Here is a 16,713-nt window from a genome sequence, read left to right on the forward strand (position 1 = left end):
CAGAAAATCTGATTAGATATGTTGTTTGATAGTTGTACTGTACACTCTCAGAAAAAAAGGTACGCAAGCTGTCACTGGGGCTGTACCCTTCTTAAAAGGTTACTGGTCTCAAGGCAATTCATTTTGCTTTGGTTTTAATCTATATTTGAAAGATGTTGATGTTTACTCGGACTGAAAATGTTCATAGTCTGACAATTTTGCCCCTTCAAAAAGAGTCTGTAAGAATGTTCTTATTTTAAAGTCTATGAAGAATTAATCATTACTGTATATGTTTTATGCAACAGTTCCACCCTCAAATCCTGAATAAAACCCAACAGGATTGGGACTTTTCGTTGTTTGTGTCACTCCGCTTGTGTGCATTATAGTGAAGTTTTTTCAGAGTTACATTTGAATTCCACCACATAAATGGGTAAGAATAAACCTGTTATGCTATAATGCATGCTTTTGCTCATATCAAATTGTGTAGTGTTACCACTTGTGTATGGCTTTGTAGATTACAAAGTTTTATCATCCAGAATGAAAATAGGTCACAAAGTTTTCACACTAAAAAGGTGAGAGTAAATGGAAACGAACATCACACATTTAGAACAATACAAGAGAACTGCATGCAGTAATAACACATGCACACACACAACATGCACATGCATGGGCGCCGTATAGGGGGGAAAAGTTAGTACGATTACATGGGCCCCTGACTGACAGGGGCCCCAACAAATACGTAAAAAGTAATTTAATTTTTTTTTATTATATTATACACTATATAAACCATCATCATTGAGTATATTTCAAATAATAATAAAATTAATGATGTCTTTGATTGTACTTATTTTGGCAATAAAAGTTAAATATCCCCATTGACCAAAAAGTAAACATCCACCCCCCTTTATCTGCATGAAATGGTTTGGTCCTGCCTTAGCGCGCACACTCATCAGTAGCCGCGTTTCTATTACAGATTTGCTCTCTTTATTAGAAAATAATTTTCTCTCTTTCGTTGTTTTGAAAACCAGATTTTCTTTTACTATGCAACTTTGTGGTTTCTGGTGTTTCTGGCAACTAAACACCGTCATCCGTGTTTCAATTACCCTTTAAATTGCGCAAATTGAAATGAGGTGGTTTTTCAGGCAATTTTGAAAAATAAATATTTCGCAAAACTGCAATGGAAACGTTTTTTGCGCATTTACACTCACATGATGTAGATGGTGCGGTGTGTTCGGACAGAATACGAGACGAGTTGTTTATTAAATTCATAAGACAAAAGAATTACAGGAATAGTGGTGTATTTCAATTTATTTTTAGAAGCTTGCACACACACAAACACACACACACACACACACACACACACACACACACACTGTTTTGTAGCACTATAATAACCATGATGTGGAAATTCCGTTTTACACGTCAACTTTATTTTGTTGTTGGCATATATGTGCAGTTAAGTAAAAAATCTGATGTTTTTATTCTTTTGAGATGATGATGTTCATTTATTTTTATTAAAAAGTTAATATATATTTAGGTTTTTAATTATAATTATCTTTTTAATCTGTCATTAATTTTACAATAAAAATACATTGAGACTGTAAAGGATTGCTTTAAGGACATTTTTATGGTGGCTTTTAATCTTGCATCAAATAATTACAAAACACCAGCTACTAAACTTTTTACAGTTTTACAAACTTGTATTTGTGGCCTCTGATTGAAAAATGTGTTTGTGCTATATTTATTTAAAATAAATATCAATTGCTTTAGATGTTATGTAAAGCATCTGATGGGACAGGTACGTCCTAGAGATCTGGTGACAACAGCTGTGCAGGGGGGGCCCAATGTTATTTTTTTGTCACGGGGCCCAAAATTCCTGGCGGCACCCCTGTGCACATGCATGCATGCAACGGCAAGAATATGGCCAACACAGAGAATTTGATTGTGACAATCATCCCAGGTGAAAAGGAAATATATTTAAAGTGTGCTTATTTTGATATACTTAATGTATTTTAAGTGTATTGTATTAATTATGTATTAAATGTGTTATTTTGGAACAACTTCAAGTATACTAAATGTACTTTTATATGTATTTAAGTTCAATTTTAATGTAATAGTAATATATTTTAATATACTTAATTGTGTTAAAATGGAACTATTTTAAGTATATTTAGTGTAATTTAATAGCACTTCTTTAAATTGTATTTTTAATACATTTTAAATGTACTTTCGAAATACAACTTAAATATATTTTTAACATCATATTAATGTGTTCCCAGTATATTTTAAATATAATATCAGGTTATTAATAATGTATTAGTAGAACACTATGACCCACTATTAGTATATTAAAAATATATTTTTACAAAACAATTCAGTATGAAAAAAATATATTTTAATGTAATAAAAATACAGTTAAAAATTACAATTCAGTTAAACACAGTAAAAACAATAGTACAAAACACATTATTAATGTATTTAATACATTAAAATATATTTTTATATATGAAAAAAAAGTTAAAAATTATAATTCAGTTAAACACAGTAAAAACAATAGTACAAAACACATTATTAATGTATTTAATACATTAAAATATATTTTAATGTATTAAAAATACAGTTAAAAATTATAATTCAGTTAAACACAGTAAAAACAATAGTACAAAACACATTATTAATGTATTTAATACATTAAAATATATTTTAATGTATTAAAAAAAAGTTAAAAATTATAATTCAGTTAAACACAGTAAAAACAATAGTATAAAACACATACAAACGCTCTTTGAAAGATAGTAAACATTAATGCACTACATTAGTACAGCAACATATGAAAATGAAACAAAATACATTAACATAAAATTATATAATAAGTATTAAACAGAACAACAACAAAAAACGAACTTAAAAGAATAGTTCACTTTAAAATGAAAATTCTGTCATCATATACTCACCCTTAAGTTGTTTCAAACCTGTATGTATTTATTTCTTCTGCTGAACACAAAGGAAGATATTTAGAAGAATGTCAGTAACCAGACAGTTTCTGGGTACCATTGACTTCCATAGTAGGAAAAATTATACGATGGAAATCAATGGGACCCAGTCTGGTTACTGACATTCTTCTAAATATATTCCTTTGTGTTCAGCAGAAGAAATAAATTCATACAGGTTTGAAACAACATGAGGGTGAGTAAATGATGACAATTTTAATTTTAAAGTGAACTATTCCTTCAAGTCAAACAAAGTTAAATACAATAGCTGCAAACAGTCCTTCATCCTTCAAGCGAATTGAAGTGATTGGTCTTGGAGTTTCCCTCATTGTTGCATTTTCTTCTGATCAGTGTTCGCACCTCAGACACTGTCGTGGTCGGAAACGGTTTGATCACAGTATCTATGAAAAGGGAAAAAGATTTTTATTTTTTTAAATATTAAAGCAAAATTAACATCCGTTAAAAAAGTCACTGTTCCCTTTCGAAGGGAACTTGCACTGCGTATCTAGGCGCCCCTTTTATACTTCTGGGTCGCACTAATAGTGTCATAGGTTGTCGCCAAATTCGATTGCCGTGATTTCCCAAAGGCATTCCCCCAAAGCGTCATCGATGCACCGTCTCATTCACTGTTCTCAGGGAACAGAGGTTACAGTCGTAACCTAGACATTTTTTTAAAATGGCATGTAATGCTTAGTTCATATATTTTAACAGAAGACATCCAATATAAAATGTTAATAAAATGCAATAAAGGAGTTAATAAAATATCGACATAAAATAGCACAAACATTACGTCTTGCTGAACAACAGTGAGGTCTACATGTATACATGACACTGTATCACAGCAAAAAAAGAAAAAAAAAGAAAATGTAACTGTTTAACTGAAAAAGTACCCAGCCAACAAGTATAATAATTATAATGTATAACAAATGCTAATCTTTATTTTTAGCATTATTATTTGTTTTAGTCTTTGACTTAGAGAGCAAAAAAAAGTGATGTACAGAAACACATACTAGAGATGCACCGATTACAATTTTCTAGGCCGGTTTCGATTCTTCACTGAGTTTGACCTGCCGATACCGATTTTAGCCGATTCCGATTAAAATTTTTCCAACCCCTTTACAGCACACACACATATTTGAAGAGTTCAGATTCAAACGCTTTTAAGTGCCATCTGAAATTTTATTCTAAAATTATCATTTTTATCAAGCTCATATATTTAAGTTCAGTAATTTCACTTAAATGACAAATAATAGGTAATTTTCGTTGCCATTTAAGATAAATTACTGAACTTAAATATTCAAGCTTTATAAAAATGATCATTCTAGAAGAAAATTTCAGATTGGCACTTAGAGGCTTAAATTGCATCTGAACTCTTCATTTATTTAATTTTTTTAATAAAACACCATAAACTTTTACCCAAACTGAATAATTAAAACAAGTTTAAATGGGTAAATTTTCTACAAATATTTTTGTCTTCATTTTCTAGCCTACTTCAGTTCTTGTTAAACACACTAAACATGCAAATTCTGAATGTCAATCAATGAGAGCATCCACACCAAAAAAAAACAAACAAAAAAACACGTTGCTCACGCTTGCGGTGTGTGAAATGGCCGTAATTCACGAGGTTTTCTACATGTGTGTTCCGTGTGCATGTGTGATTGCCGATGTTGCGCGATGTTAATCATACGGCGCCCGAGGTCATGGCCGATCACGTGAAAATGGAATCAATCGGATCATCTCTACTTACTCTCTTCTCTGCTTGTCTCTGCATTCAGATTTCTGTTTTTCTTCTATAGTAGCTAGTCTGAAAAACAACAAATAAAAACCGAGAGATTTATATTTATATATATACACAAACATATAAGGCAGGCAAATTATGAAGAATGATTTGTTTTGTTTTTACAGGGTATCTGCACATTTTTTAAAGTCAAATTTAAGGCTTTTTAAGACCTTTTTAAGACCTGAAGAAATAAAAATTAATACCGTACATTAGGGGTGTGCAATATTAACAAAAATATATCTCGATATTTTCAAAGTTTTGTTGATAATAATTAGATGATATTTTACTGATTTTGTACTGGTACCATTAGGTTTGTTGTTGACAGCAGACTCACAAAGATATTCATGTTTAACATATTCTATCTATGCAGTGGTCAGTTCACAGTAGTGACTGAAATAAAACATTTTATTAAGGGGCAATATTTGCCACCTTAAATTGATTTCCAGGGGCATTTTCACCTAAATATGGAAATTATTTCTAAACGTATTTAGAGGTATGCATCACCTTTTATGTCAAATTCTAACATTCAAATTAAATTCTATTAGAATAAGACCGTACCACTGTCAAATTAAATAATTAAATTAAAATCCATCCTTGCAGTGCAGAGGTGACACAGAAGCGGCATCCGAACTGGCATTACTATATTTACACTTCATTTGCAATTGCATAAATAAAGCTATTCAAGATTTAAATATGAAATTATTTATAATTTTAACATTTTAATTAAAGGGTACTTTAAATATGAAACTAAACCCGCCAGTAGGTGGCAGTAAGTCACTGTCTTAATAAGCGAGTTGTTGGAGTTTTATTCAACCGATTTGTTCAAACGGCCGATTCATTCATTGAATCAAATGATTCGTTCAAAACGCGGATTTCAGTTTTTAAAAAAGAATCGCTGTTGTTGGACTACAGTTTCATTATGAAATTCTCGTCGGCGAAATAAAGGGGGAAACAAACAATATTGACAATATAAAAAGTAACACACAATGTTAACTTTATTGTTAATTTAACTGTTGAATAAATTGTGCACAGGAAAACGGCACTCTTGCTCGTGATATTCTAATATAACATAATATGATATAAATATAATAAGACAAAAACTCATTTGGGGACATACCTATAACTGCACTGACACATCACGCAGTGAAAGCAAGCATGAGAGACAAACGCGATGTCAGCTCGAACTCGCGGTGCCTCGTACGTAGTTAAAACAATGATTACAATATCATCATAGTTCATAGACAATCCTAAACACAAAGAATGAACTATTGAACTGACATTTACTCGTTCTCTTATCCTCTCCTCTCGCGTGCAGGAGACAGACGCAGGCTAATACGCGGCCGTAAATGACGCGAATTGTCACGTGAACATGCAAGCAAATCCACAAAGATAGAATAATAAAAATAATACGTACGCTAATTAGATCGTTTTCATTTGGAAAGCATTTAGATATGTCGTCAAAGTGTCATCTAAAATTTAAGACCTTTCATAGGTAAAAATAAGACTTTTCATAAGTAAAAATAAGACTTTAAGACTTTTTAAGGCCTTAAATTTTAAATATCGAATTTAAGACCTTTTAATACTTTTCAAGGATCCGCGGGGACCCTGAAAAAGTAACACACAATGTTAACTTTATTGTTAATTTAACTGTTGAATAAATTGTGCACAGGAAAACGGCACTCTTGCTCGTGATATTCTAATATAACATAATATGATATAAATATAATAAGACAAAAACTCATTTGGGGACATACCTATAACTGCACTGACACATCACGCAGTGAAAGCAAGCATGAGAGACAAACGCGATGTCAGCTCGAACTCGCGGTGCCTCGTACGTAGTTAAAACAATGATTACAATATCATCATAGTTCATAGACAATCCTAAACACAAAGAATGAACTATTGAACTGACATTTACTCGTTCTCTTATCCTCTCCTCTCGCGTGCAGGAGACAGACGCAGGCTAATACGCGGCCGTAAATGACGCGAATTGTCACGTGAACATGCAAGCAAATCCACAAAGATAGAATAATAAAAATAATACGTACGCTAATTAGATCGTTTTCATTTGGAAAGCATTTAGATATGTCGTCAAAGTGTCATCTAAAATTTAAGACCTTTCATAGGTAAAAATAAGACTTTTCATAAGTAAAAATAAGACTTTAAGACTTTTTAAGGCCTTAAATTTTAAATATCGAATTTAAGACCTTTTAATACTTTTCAAGGATCCGCGGGGACCCTGTTTTTAAGAATGACAGTACGCTGAGTACAATGTACTTGGTGGGTAATATAATCAAAACCCTTCACAGACTCAGCAGTTTCAGACGTATGCTCTCTTATAAGCATCCCTTTTAACAATTTAATCTTTGTACTTATTTGTAATAAGAAATATATATTAGAAAGTTATCAAAAAGGCAATAAGGTTATCAATCTTGAACAAATATAAACACCAATCAACACACACTACCCTTATTGGCTGGTCAGCTCAATACAAAGGTAACTATATTCATAACATGTTATTTTCAAACTTTTTAAAGATCATTTCATTAACATCATAACAACGAAGGCAAATTCTTCAGGAAATCAGAAATAAATACACAGCTTCAGCAAATAAAAATGATATTAATGTAATGATGTACATATTATAATAACTAATAATTTTTTTTGCAGATGCATTGGACAATGTTTTAGTTGTTTTAAGACTCCACGTAGATTTTAAACAGATTCATCAAAGACTTTAGACTTTGACAGTGCAGAAGTTGCTAGAATTCAGTGTCAGCATCATGTTACAGCGGTTAAAGTCAGTATCCCACGTGCAAGTCATATTAGCAAATGCATAGCAGACCTTTCCACCTAGGAAAACAACTAAACAGTGAGCTATTTATTTATGCAAACAGCAACTAAAACTTACCAGTAACTTCTGAGGCAGAATCTTCATCTCTTCGAGTCTGCTTCGACTTTGACTTGAAAATCTTGGCTCTGATGGTCAAATGTAGCTGAACTGAAAAAGACGTGATGTTACACTTTGTGCCAAAAATACGAAATGCTGTCATGATCACTTACCCTTTAGTAGTTCCAAACCATTTAAGACTTTCGTTCATCTTCGATAGAAAAACTGACATTTATATCCCTCCGATGAACGATTCACCAGATCTGTTCACGTTTCAAAAAGTGAATCGCAAAAAACATCACCCAATCCATATCAATCGCGTGGTTTCCTCCAAGTCCTCTAAAGAAACACGATCGCTATAAATATTTTAACAGTTTAAATTTAAACTTCTAAACCTAATCACATTCAAGGACCGCATGCACAGCAACTGAAGCTCTGAGTGAAATGCGAGCGCATTATCATAAGAACCAATCACAGCCGTTCAACGCCTCTGGAACCAATCAGGACTAGTCACGTGTGTTATGCGCATTGTTTAAATTTAAACAAGTAACGTTGCAACACCTTTTTGGAAATTAACATTTCTTTGGAAAATGTATCTATGATGCATTTCAAAAAATATGTTGCTGAAATTATTGTGGGAATTTCAGTAGTACAAAATATAATGTAATAGACAACAGCATTAAGTAGCCTTTTACAACAAATAATAATTGTAAGCTTATTGAAATGCTAATAATAGTTGACAAATGTTTCTAATACATTATAAGTTGGTATATTGTAAATGTAATTTTTTTTATATTAAAATGATAAATACATAAATAATTAAACTATATTGCAGTAGGCCTAAGTGTTTATAAAGTACATACATTTTAAACACACTAAAATCTTAATCATTTTGCTATGTTCTTACACAAAGTACACATAAAATGTACTTTAAGAGCAACATAAGCATGTTTTCTTTAAATACACTAAAACTTCACTAAAAGTATGGTTGTGTTTAGCATATTTCTTAAAAGTGTAACTAAGCATATATTTATTACCAAATACTTCTAGTACACTTTTTAGAAATATATTTAAAGTATGCTTGTAATTAGCATATTTATTAAAAGTAGAATTAAGCATATATTTATTACCAAATACTTCTAGTACACTTTTTAAACTATATATTTAAAGTATGCTTGTAATTAGCATATTTATTAAAAGTATACTTAAATATATATTTATTACCAAATGTACTACTAGTATACTGTTTAGAAATATATTTAAAGTATGCTTTTAATTAGCATATTTATTAAAAGTATACTTAAATATATATTTATTACCAATGTACTATTAGTATACTGTTTAGAAATATATTTAAAGTATGCTTGTAATTAGCATATTTATTAAAAGTATAATTAAATATATATTTATTACCAATGTACTACTAGTATACTGTTTAGAAATATATTTAAAGTATGCTTTTAATTAGCATATTTATTAAAAGTATACTTAAATATATATTTATTACCAATGTACTATTAGTATACTGTTTAGAAATATATTTAAAGTATGCTTGTAATTAGCATATTTATTAAAAGTATAATTAAATATATATTTATACCAATGTACTATTAGTATACTGTTTAGAAATATATTTAAAGTATGCTTTTAATTAGCATATTTATTAAAAGTATACTTAAATATATATTTATTACCAATGTACTATTAGTATACTGTTTAGAAATATATTTAAAGTATGCTTTTAATTAGCATATTTATTAAAAGTATACTTAAATATATATTTATTACCAATGTACTATTAGTATACTGTTTAGAAATATATTTAAAGTATGCTTGTAATTAGCATATTTATTAAAAGTATACTTAAATATATATTTATTACCAATGTACTATTAGTATACTGTTTAGAAATATATTTAAAGTATGCTTTTAATTAGCTTATTTATTAAAAGTATACTTAAATATATATTTATTACCAATGTACTACTAGTATATTTTTTATAAATATATTAAAATGCAATTCAATGTATTTTTAATGCACTTTAAATAAGCATGTTGGAAATACAAATGTATTATAAACATACTATTTGAATTTCAAATATATTTTTAATACATTTAATACTACGTCTTTTTCACCTGGGATTGCTCTAACCATGTTCAGTCTTTATGGGTGTCGGAACCTTCCATAATTTTTTATGGGCTTCCCTCAGCAATCTCTAAATATTTTGGCATGCACGTCTTTTTCCTCTGAAGTATCTTTTGACAACATTGAATGGCTAAATCCCAAACCCCCAAATTCTTCTGATCGTAGGTCAGAAAGCAGTGGAACGGGTCAAAGTGGATACAGCTCTTATCAACCTAAAGGCAACATAAATAAACATAAATATACAGAGAACCTCATATAGCGCCGGGAGATGGAGAGGCTGAAGGCAAAAATGCAGATGCTATTGCATCTAATGCTAATGCAGATTCCAATTAATCAGTTTAGTTTGATTAGCAGTATTTACTTCTTTTTTTTAAAGTATGATCTTCTTTAAAAAAAAAATACAGTCATCAGGGTCACATAATTTGATTCTGATATAATTTGCTGAGAAGACTTAAAATATATAGGCTAACTATTTCTTGATTGTCTGTCTTCCATTTATGGTTGAGCAAGTATGTTACTAGCTACTTTAACAAAACATATGCTTTAATATAGTTATAGAGTTTTAAACAAGTCTTATGAAACTATACATGCAAAATAAATTATTTTCTTAGAGGCAATAACCAAGAACAGGTGTTTCCTGATGGGGTACGCATCAGTAAATGTGACTTTTTTATATACTCTCTTGTCTCCAAATAATTCTCTATTGTTTCAATAGTTATTATTAGTATTATTTAAAGTGATTCTTGTTTTTATACGTCTTAAAATTTACAGAGTTATGAACACAAATTCTTTTTTTTTCTTTTCTTTTTTACTAAATGTAGCCTTTTTGTATTCTGGTCTTTATTCTATGCTGATATCTAAGGCCTTTCTGATTCATTATATGTCTAGGGGTATCCTGGAATAAACACTGAATGCCTTAAATTTGGTGTACTGGCAATAAATATTTCTTTAAGTCATTGTGTTCAGTAGAAAAGCTGTTCTCAGACAGAAATACAACACACACTTTTAGTACTTTACAGATACAAACATCAAGCGTGCACTATTAACATTACTGCGGAAAATGAGGTTAATGGTTAGTCAAACTTTCATAATCATGAGCTTCATGAGAATGGATCAATAAATCAACAATTCAGTGATCAACGTATCAACAACTATATCTATTCTGTCTGAAGATTGATTATTAGCCACTTTTTATGTCGATAAAAAGAGACTTCACTATCATGAAATAGTGTGTTAGAAGTGGAAAGAAAGATCTAGAGAATCTTTCTACTGAGAATCAGATTTTATTTCACATGATTCGACTACATGTGAGAACAGTGCGCCCTCTTGTGAAATGTGCCAAGAATTCACTTGCAACACAATATAATAGGAGGCAGGATTGTGTCAGTGTACTGAGCTTTTGGGTGGAAAGTAGTGAAAACTGAGATATGAATGAAATATTTCCTCATTTATCTCTACTAACAAATTTCAAAGGTTAGAACATAGACCGTCATGTTTTGGACATTGAATATAATCTGGAACTGAAATTTTTCCTGTGGTGAGTGTCAATGTTGTTTTTGAACAAGTTAGTAACTGCTATGTGTCACTGTGTCTATATCTGGCACAGAAATACACAGATGTGTCCTCCATCTGCATATTCTGTCCTTGTAGAGTCACTGTGCTGCTGGAAGAGTCTCTGGTAACTTGAAATCTACTTTTCAGTTTATCACTGTAATATGTGTTACCGCTACCACATATCATTCCAACCCATTCCAGAGCTTTTCCTGCAGGCTGTCGTATGAAGCCAGTGCAGTAGCTGCTGTCAGTCACTGAATATCCAGAGATCTTACAGGACAGTGTCAAAACCTGACCAGGCCTTAAGACCATAGAATCAGTCTGGGTCAGTTCAACACAGTGGACACCTGGGAAAAACATGATCTGACATGTCAGAGACAGAAATATTTTGTAAAACCATGTATAAGTAATTTTTATTATTAACTATTTCTATAAAAAGCATGAAGACTTACGAGAGACGACTGCTAGCAGCAGAAACAACCAGAGAGATGAGGAGACCATGGTTTGAGAAGTGAGAGAGTAAGTTGCTTATTTTCCCCTTAATACTAAAACAAAGAGGAGGGGAAATAATATTTGCATGCAGTTCTGCAGAAGTAGAGCAAAACTTAACATGCAGCAAGTCACAAGAGTGAGCTGATGAAAACTATTAACACACCTATAACCCTAACACCTAAACTATTAGTCTACAAACAGTCTTTGCAATCTACTAATACTTTAATGAGAGTTAGTTGACATGTAGTTAAGAAAACTTTACTATCCCATGAACTATCCCACTTTACTATCCCATGCAGCCACAGAAGAGGATTTATGAATGGCAGTGAATTGACCAATTGTGGGTCACATGAGAGTGACAACATGACAAATGTGTACGTCTGGATTGAATTCATTCTGTATACAATCATTCTACAGAATGTAGGTTACTTTTTTATTGGTTGTAAGTAATTACTTATTCAAAACAAGTACCTACTCAGAGAGGGCTGTCTCAAAACACACTTGCGGACCTGCACCTAATGATGACAACAACAGTCCTGAATGTCAGCGAAGACCATGACAAGACAAGCCCTAGAGACAGATCCCCTGAAGACCTCATCGATACGACAGCCATCAGCACAGATCCTCAGCAAAGACCAAGAACCAGATAAGTCCTCCGCACAGACCCTATGGCCAGCTTCAACTCCTCGCCACCATATCCCAATCTTCAAGATGAAGGAACTGGATCCAACTTTCTGAATGATTCCAGTCCACAATCTGACTTGTGATGAAGCCATAATCACATTATGTTGGTTCGTTTGACCAGAGGAGAACAGCTCCCCCAACTGAGCCTAGTTTCTCCAATGGTTTTTTTCTCTCCATTTCTGTCACCGATGGAGTTTGGGTTTCTTGCCACTGTCACCTCTGGCTTGCTTAGTTGGGGACATGTAATATTCAGCAATAGTATTGATCTGACTGTACTGACACTATTGAGAACTGAACTGAGCTGGATGACGACATCAATGTTTTCTCCAGAGCTGATATATAGCTGAAGTGAACTCATTTCATATTTTGATGATCTTTACACAGTTATTGAACTGAACTGAATCAACACTGAACTGACCTCAGCTGAACAATGACACTAAATTTTCTTTTCAGAGCTGTTTTACAGCAGAATTTAAATCTGTTTGCATCACTGACTTATTCTTTTTCTGTTTATCCCTGTGAAGCTGCTTTGAAACGATCTTTATTGTATAAAGCACTATATAAAGAAAGAAGATGTGAGTACGTGAAAGAGCAACTCGCTGAACAGCAAATATCCTTCCGATTCAATCCTCCAAGTGCGCCGCACTTTGGTGGCACATGGGAGAGGGAAGTGAAATCTATCAAGACTGCACTTTGCGTTGTCCTTAAAGATCAAACTGTTCCTGAACCTGTCCTGATGACAATCCTAGTGGAGGTCGGGGGCATAATGAATGCAAAACCCTTAGGCTACTTGTCAGCAGATGCCTCTGATCCAGACCCGGTCACGCCTAACCTGCTCCTCATGGGCCGTCACGACTTGTCGCTTCCTCAAGCAGTTTACGACCCCAGTGACCTCGGGAGAAGACGTTGGAGGCACAGCCAAGCCATCGCCGATCGCTTCTTCAGTCACTACCTACACTCTAAAAAATGCTGGGTTGTTTAAACCCAATTTTGGGTAAAATATGGACAAACCCCAAACGTTGGGTTAAAAATGTAATTTAAAAATTTAACCCAACGGCTGGGTTTGTCCATATTTTACCCAAAATTGGGTTTAAACAACCCAGCATTTTTTAGAGTGTACCAGGGCTACAAGAGCGCAGTAAGTGGAGGAAAGACGGTAAGGCACTCTCCATAGGCGACGTTGTTTTAATCGTGGATCCCCAACTTCCCCGAGTGTCATGGCCAACTTCCCCGAGTGTCATGGCCTGTAGGACGGATTACCCAGACTCATCCAGGAGCAGATGGCCGCGTACGGACTATCAGTGTTCAAGTGAAGGACCGTACCTACATTCGTCCAGTCGCCCGGCTCATCCTCCTCCCAGCTCTTGAGGACAAGGACGAAGAAGAGACCATCAAATAGATTTTCTCCTACTCTTTCAACTGCCATGCGGACAGTTGGGGGCGGCCTTGTCTGAAAGCCTAATTGTTCAGCGCTGAGGTTTCCTAAGTGCGTTTGAACGCTCAATCACGTGAACTGCGCCTGGACAGGAAATGCAGCGCCCGGCTCAGTTGTTCGTGCTCAGGGATGATGAGAGAAGACTCAGACCCTTTTCTTTACTTTTGTGTGCGTTTAATGAAAAGCAAGTAAGTTTTACTACTGTTGCATGTTTGTACTGTGTTGTGATGAATGTTGTGAAATTCATGTATGTTAATGCGAACTAGTTTTATTTGTTGAACTGCGTGACCAATTAGTGTAGTCATGATGCCAGAGCGTGCTGTAATATGCTACATGTTTCCTGTGTGCAATAATTAGCCCTCTATATGTCGATTTAGACCTTATTTGTGTTAATTATTTAGAGATATGCTTCTGTGATCGAGTGCAGTGCATTTACTGTTTATTTGGTGCTACCTGCATCGAGTGTTATAGTGATACAGTGTCATGCTACATAGCCACTTAAAGGTGCAGGAGCAGTACAGATATTAAAGGGCATATAGTCAAGATTCAAGATTCAAGATTCAAGAACTTTATTTGCCATTTGTGTTTGCACACATAGGAACTCTTGTGCGGTTATTGCTCAGAGAGTCAAGTCACGTTTAAAAGACACACAAGGAAGACAAAAAATCTATAAAACATATACATTATAAATTGCACAAAACCCATTAAAAAGTGTAAATTTGCATTATAAAATTGCACAAGTATATTGCACAGGCCCCATAGACAACATGATATATTATATTATAGTACACAGTTACGTTATAAATAAATACATAAATAAATTAAGTGCACTAGTTATTATTGCACAGGCCCTGGAGACAATAGTTCATTTTGTTTTGGCCAAGAGTCTCACTGTGGCTGGGAAAAAGCTCTTATAAAAGTGTGTTCTATGTGTGATAATGACATATTTGTTGCACTGTATTAACGTAAATTATTATGTTCTGTACTATACTGTTGTGAATGATGATAATGAGCATATAGTATTCCTTTATTTTTTATTATCAGTTTTTATTACCATTGCATTATTTCTTTTTTTTTCTCTCTGTTTAGACCACATACACTTACTTATACGAACTTGTATATTGGCGTCCTGATCTTGGAAATAAAGCTGATAAAGGATTCTCTGGCCGGAATCTTTCTGTAGTGCTCCCATCCTAAAACGAACCACTAGTCCATACTTTACAGTCATCATGACACTTTCATGCATTTTATTTTATTATTTATTAATTTATTAAAAAAAATTTTTTGCTTCTGGCTATACCTTAAATCAAAGGTTATTTACCGTAAAAGTTATTTGCCACTTCAGTTGTAATTGTAAAGAACTTGAAGCAAATATCAAAATGAAGTGCTGCAACAGATGACTATTGCTGGGTTTGTTTTGTGCAAATTCTTGCTGATTAATAATGCATTTACACAAATGTATCATTAGGATTGTTTTTGTTTTTAATAGGATTTTTGTTTTACCAGCTGACGTAATGTCTATAATGTCATTATGACTTTTGTAAACCTAATGTGTTCCTGAGAAAATCAGACTGTTGCGGAAAACAGTCATAACACTCTTAATTTGTAATATGATGATGATGTTTTTGTACGGGGACGCTGTTGGTCTTTGTCACTGTGATTCTCTGGCACAATAATACACAGCTGTGTCTTGAGCTTGCATATTCTTTCCCTGCAGTGTTATTGTGTTACTGGAGGTGTCTCTGGTGATGCTGAACTTGCTTTTCAGTGAATCCTTGTAGTATAAGCCTCCACCAGTGTCGATCAATCCAATCCATTCCAGAGCTTTTCCTGCAGGCTGACGAATCCAGCCTGTACCAGAGCTAGTAACTGAATAGGAGACTTTACAGCTGATAGTTAGAGCGGCATCAGGACGGACAGTCAGAGACTCAGGCTGAGTGAGTTCATATGAATCAATACCTGCATCAAATGAAATAATACCTGTCAGTAAAATAGCATGACGTTTAAAGACCGTTAACAACAGCTTCTCTCTTTTTTTTTTTGCAACAAAATAATGTATCACACAGAAAAGTAGACTAAACTTACAGGATATTACAGCCAGAAACACTAAAGATGAAGAGATCATGGTGTGTGTTTCACGGCACAGTTTGAATGGACTGAAGCGGTTCTTCTCTCCCTCTAGTGATCAGATGAATGTATGAACTGACTCATGCCTGCTGTTTAAATATGCAACTGATGATTTACATAAACAAACAGAGTAACTAATTCACTTCACATGCTCAAACAAATATTGGGATTACATGAAGAGGCATCACACTGTCCAATTTAGTTTTTAATTTGATGATGTCAGTCCATTAACAGAAAATACAAACAGATTATAATAACTGTAAGTGATTCAAACTATTCTTTGATTGGATTATTCCAGTATCACTCTGAATCATGCAAAACTTACATTTAATGAGAGCAAAATCTGATTTGAAAGAATTTAGCTTTTTTTTTCATGCTTTATTTGGATATATCAGACCTTTTACATAAACATCACCAACATTACAGTTTTTTATTTTTTATTATTTATTCATTTTTTCCTTCTTTAATGTTGTATTTTTTTTGGAGTTGAACACCAAAGTGACAAAAAAGAATTACAGTTTTTCAAATTGCTTACACAAAAGTGGAACTTGAGGGCCACTCAGTGAAACCATTCACTCATGTACCCAATCTTCAGACCAAGTCTGCAAAACTGCGAGCACATTATACGCTTTA

The 16,713-nt window shown here is 33.2% G+C and overlaps 1 protein-coding gene and 1 long non-coding RNA gene across 2 annotated transcripts in view; both read right to left on the minus strand.

Moving 5' to 3' along the window:
- ighd (immunoglobulin heavy constant delta) overlaps nt 1-16,151 on the minus strand; it is a 353,545-nt gene extending 337,394 nt beyond the window's left edge. Inside the window, exons 1-2 of the mRNA XM_079618577.1 lie at nt 16,039-16,151; nt 15,609-15,912 (exon numbers count right to left, since the gene is read on the minus strand). Coding sequence (XP_079474703.1) covers nt 15,609-15,912; nt 16,039-16,078 — 344 coding nt within the window. The 5' untranslated portion in view covers nt 16,079-16,151. The remainder of the gene's footprint in view (nt 1-15,608; nt 15,913-16,038) is intronic.
- On the minus strand, nt 2,633-8,728 carry LOC306997180. Its single transcript, XR_013797291.1, has 3 exons — nt 7,664-8,728; nt 4,717-4,773; nt 2,633-3,370 (listed from the first exon to the last, which is right to left on the minus strand). It is a non-coding gene; the product is annotated as an uncharacterized lncRNA (long non-coding RNA).
- Nucleotides 16,152-16,713: the final 562 nt, after the last annotated feature.

The sequence above is a fragment of the Phoxinus phoxinus genome (assembly GCF_949152265.1).
Source record: "Phoxinus phoxinus genome assembly, chromosome: 1".
Classification (NCBI taxonomy): Eukaryota; Metazoa; Chordata; class Actinopteri; order Cypriniformes; family Leuciscidae; genus Phoxinus; species Phoxinus phoxinus.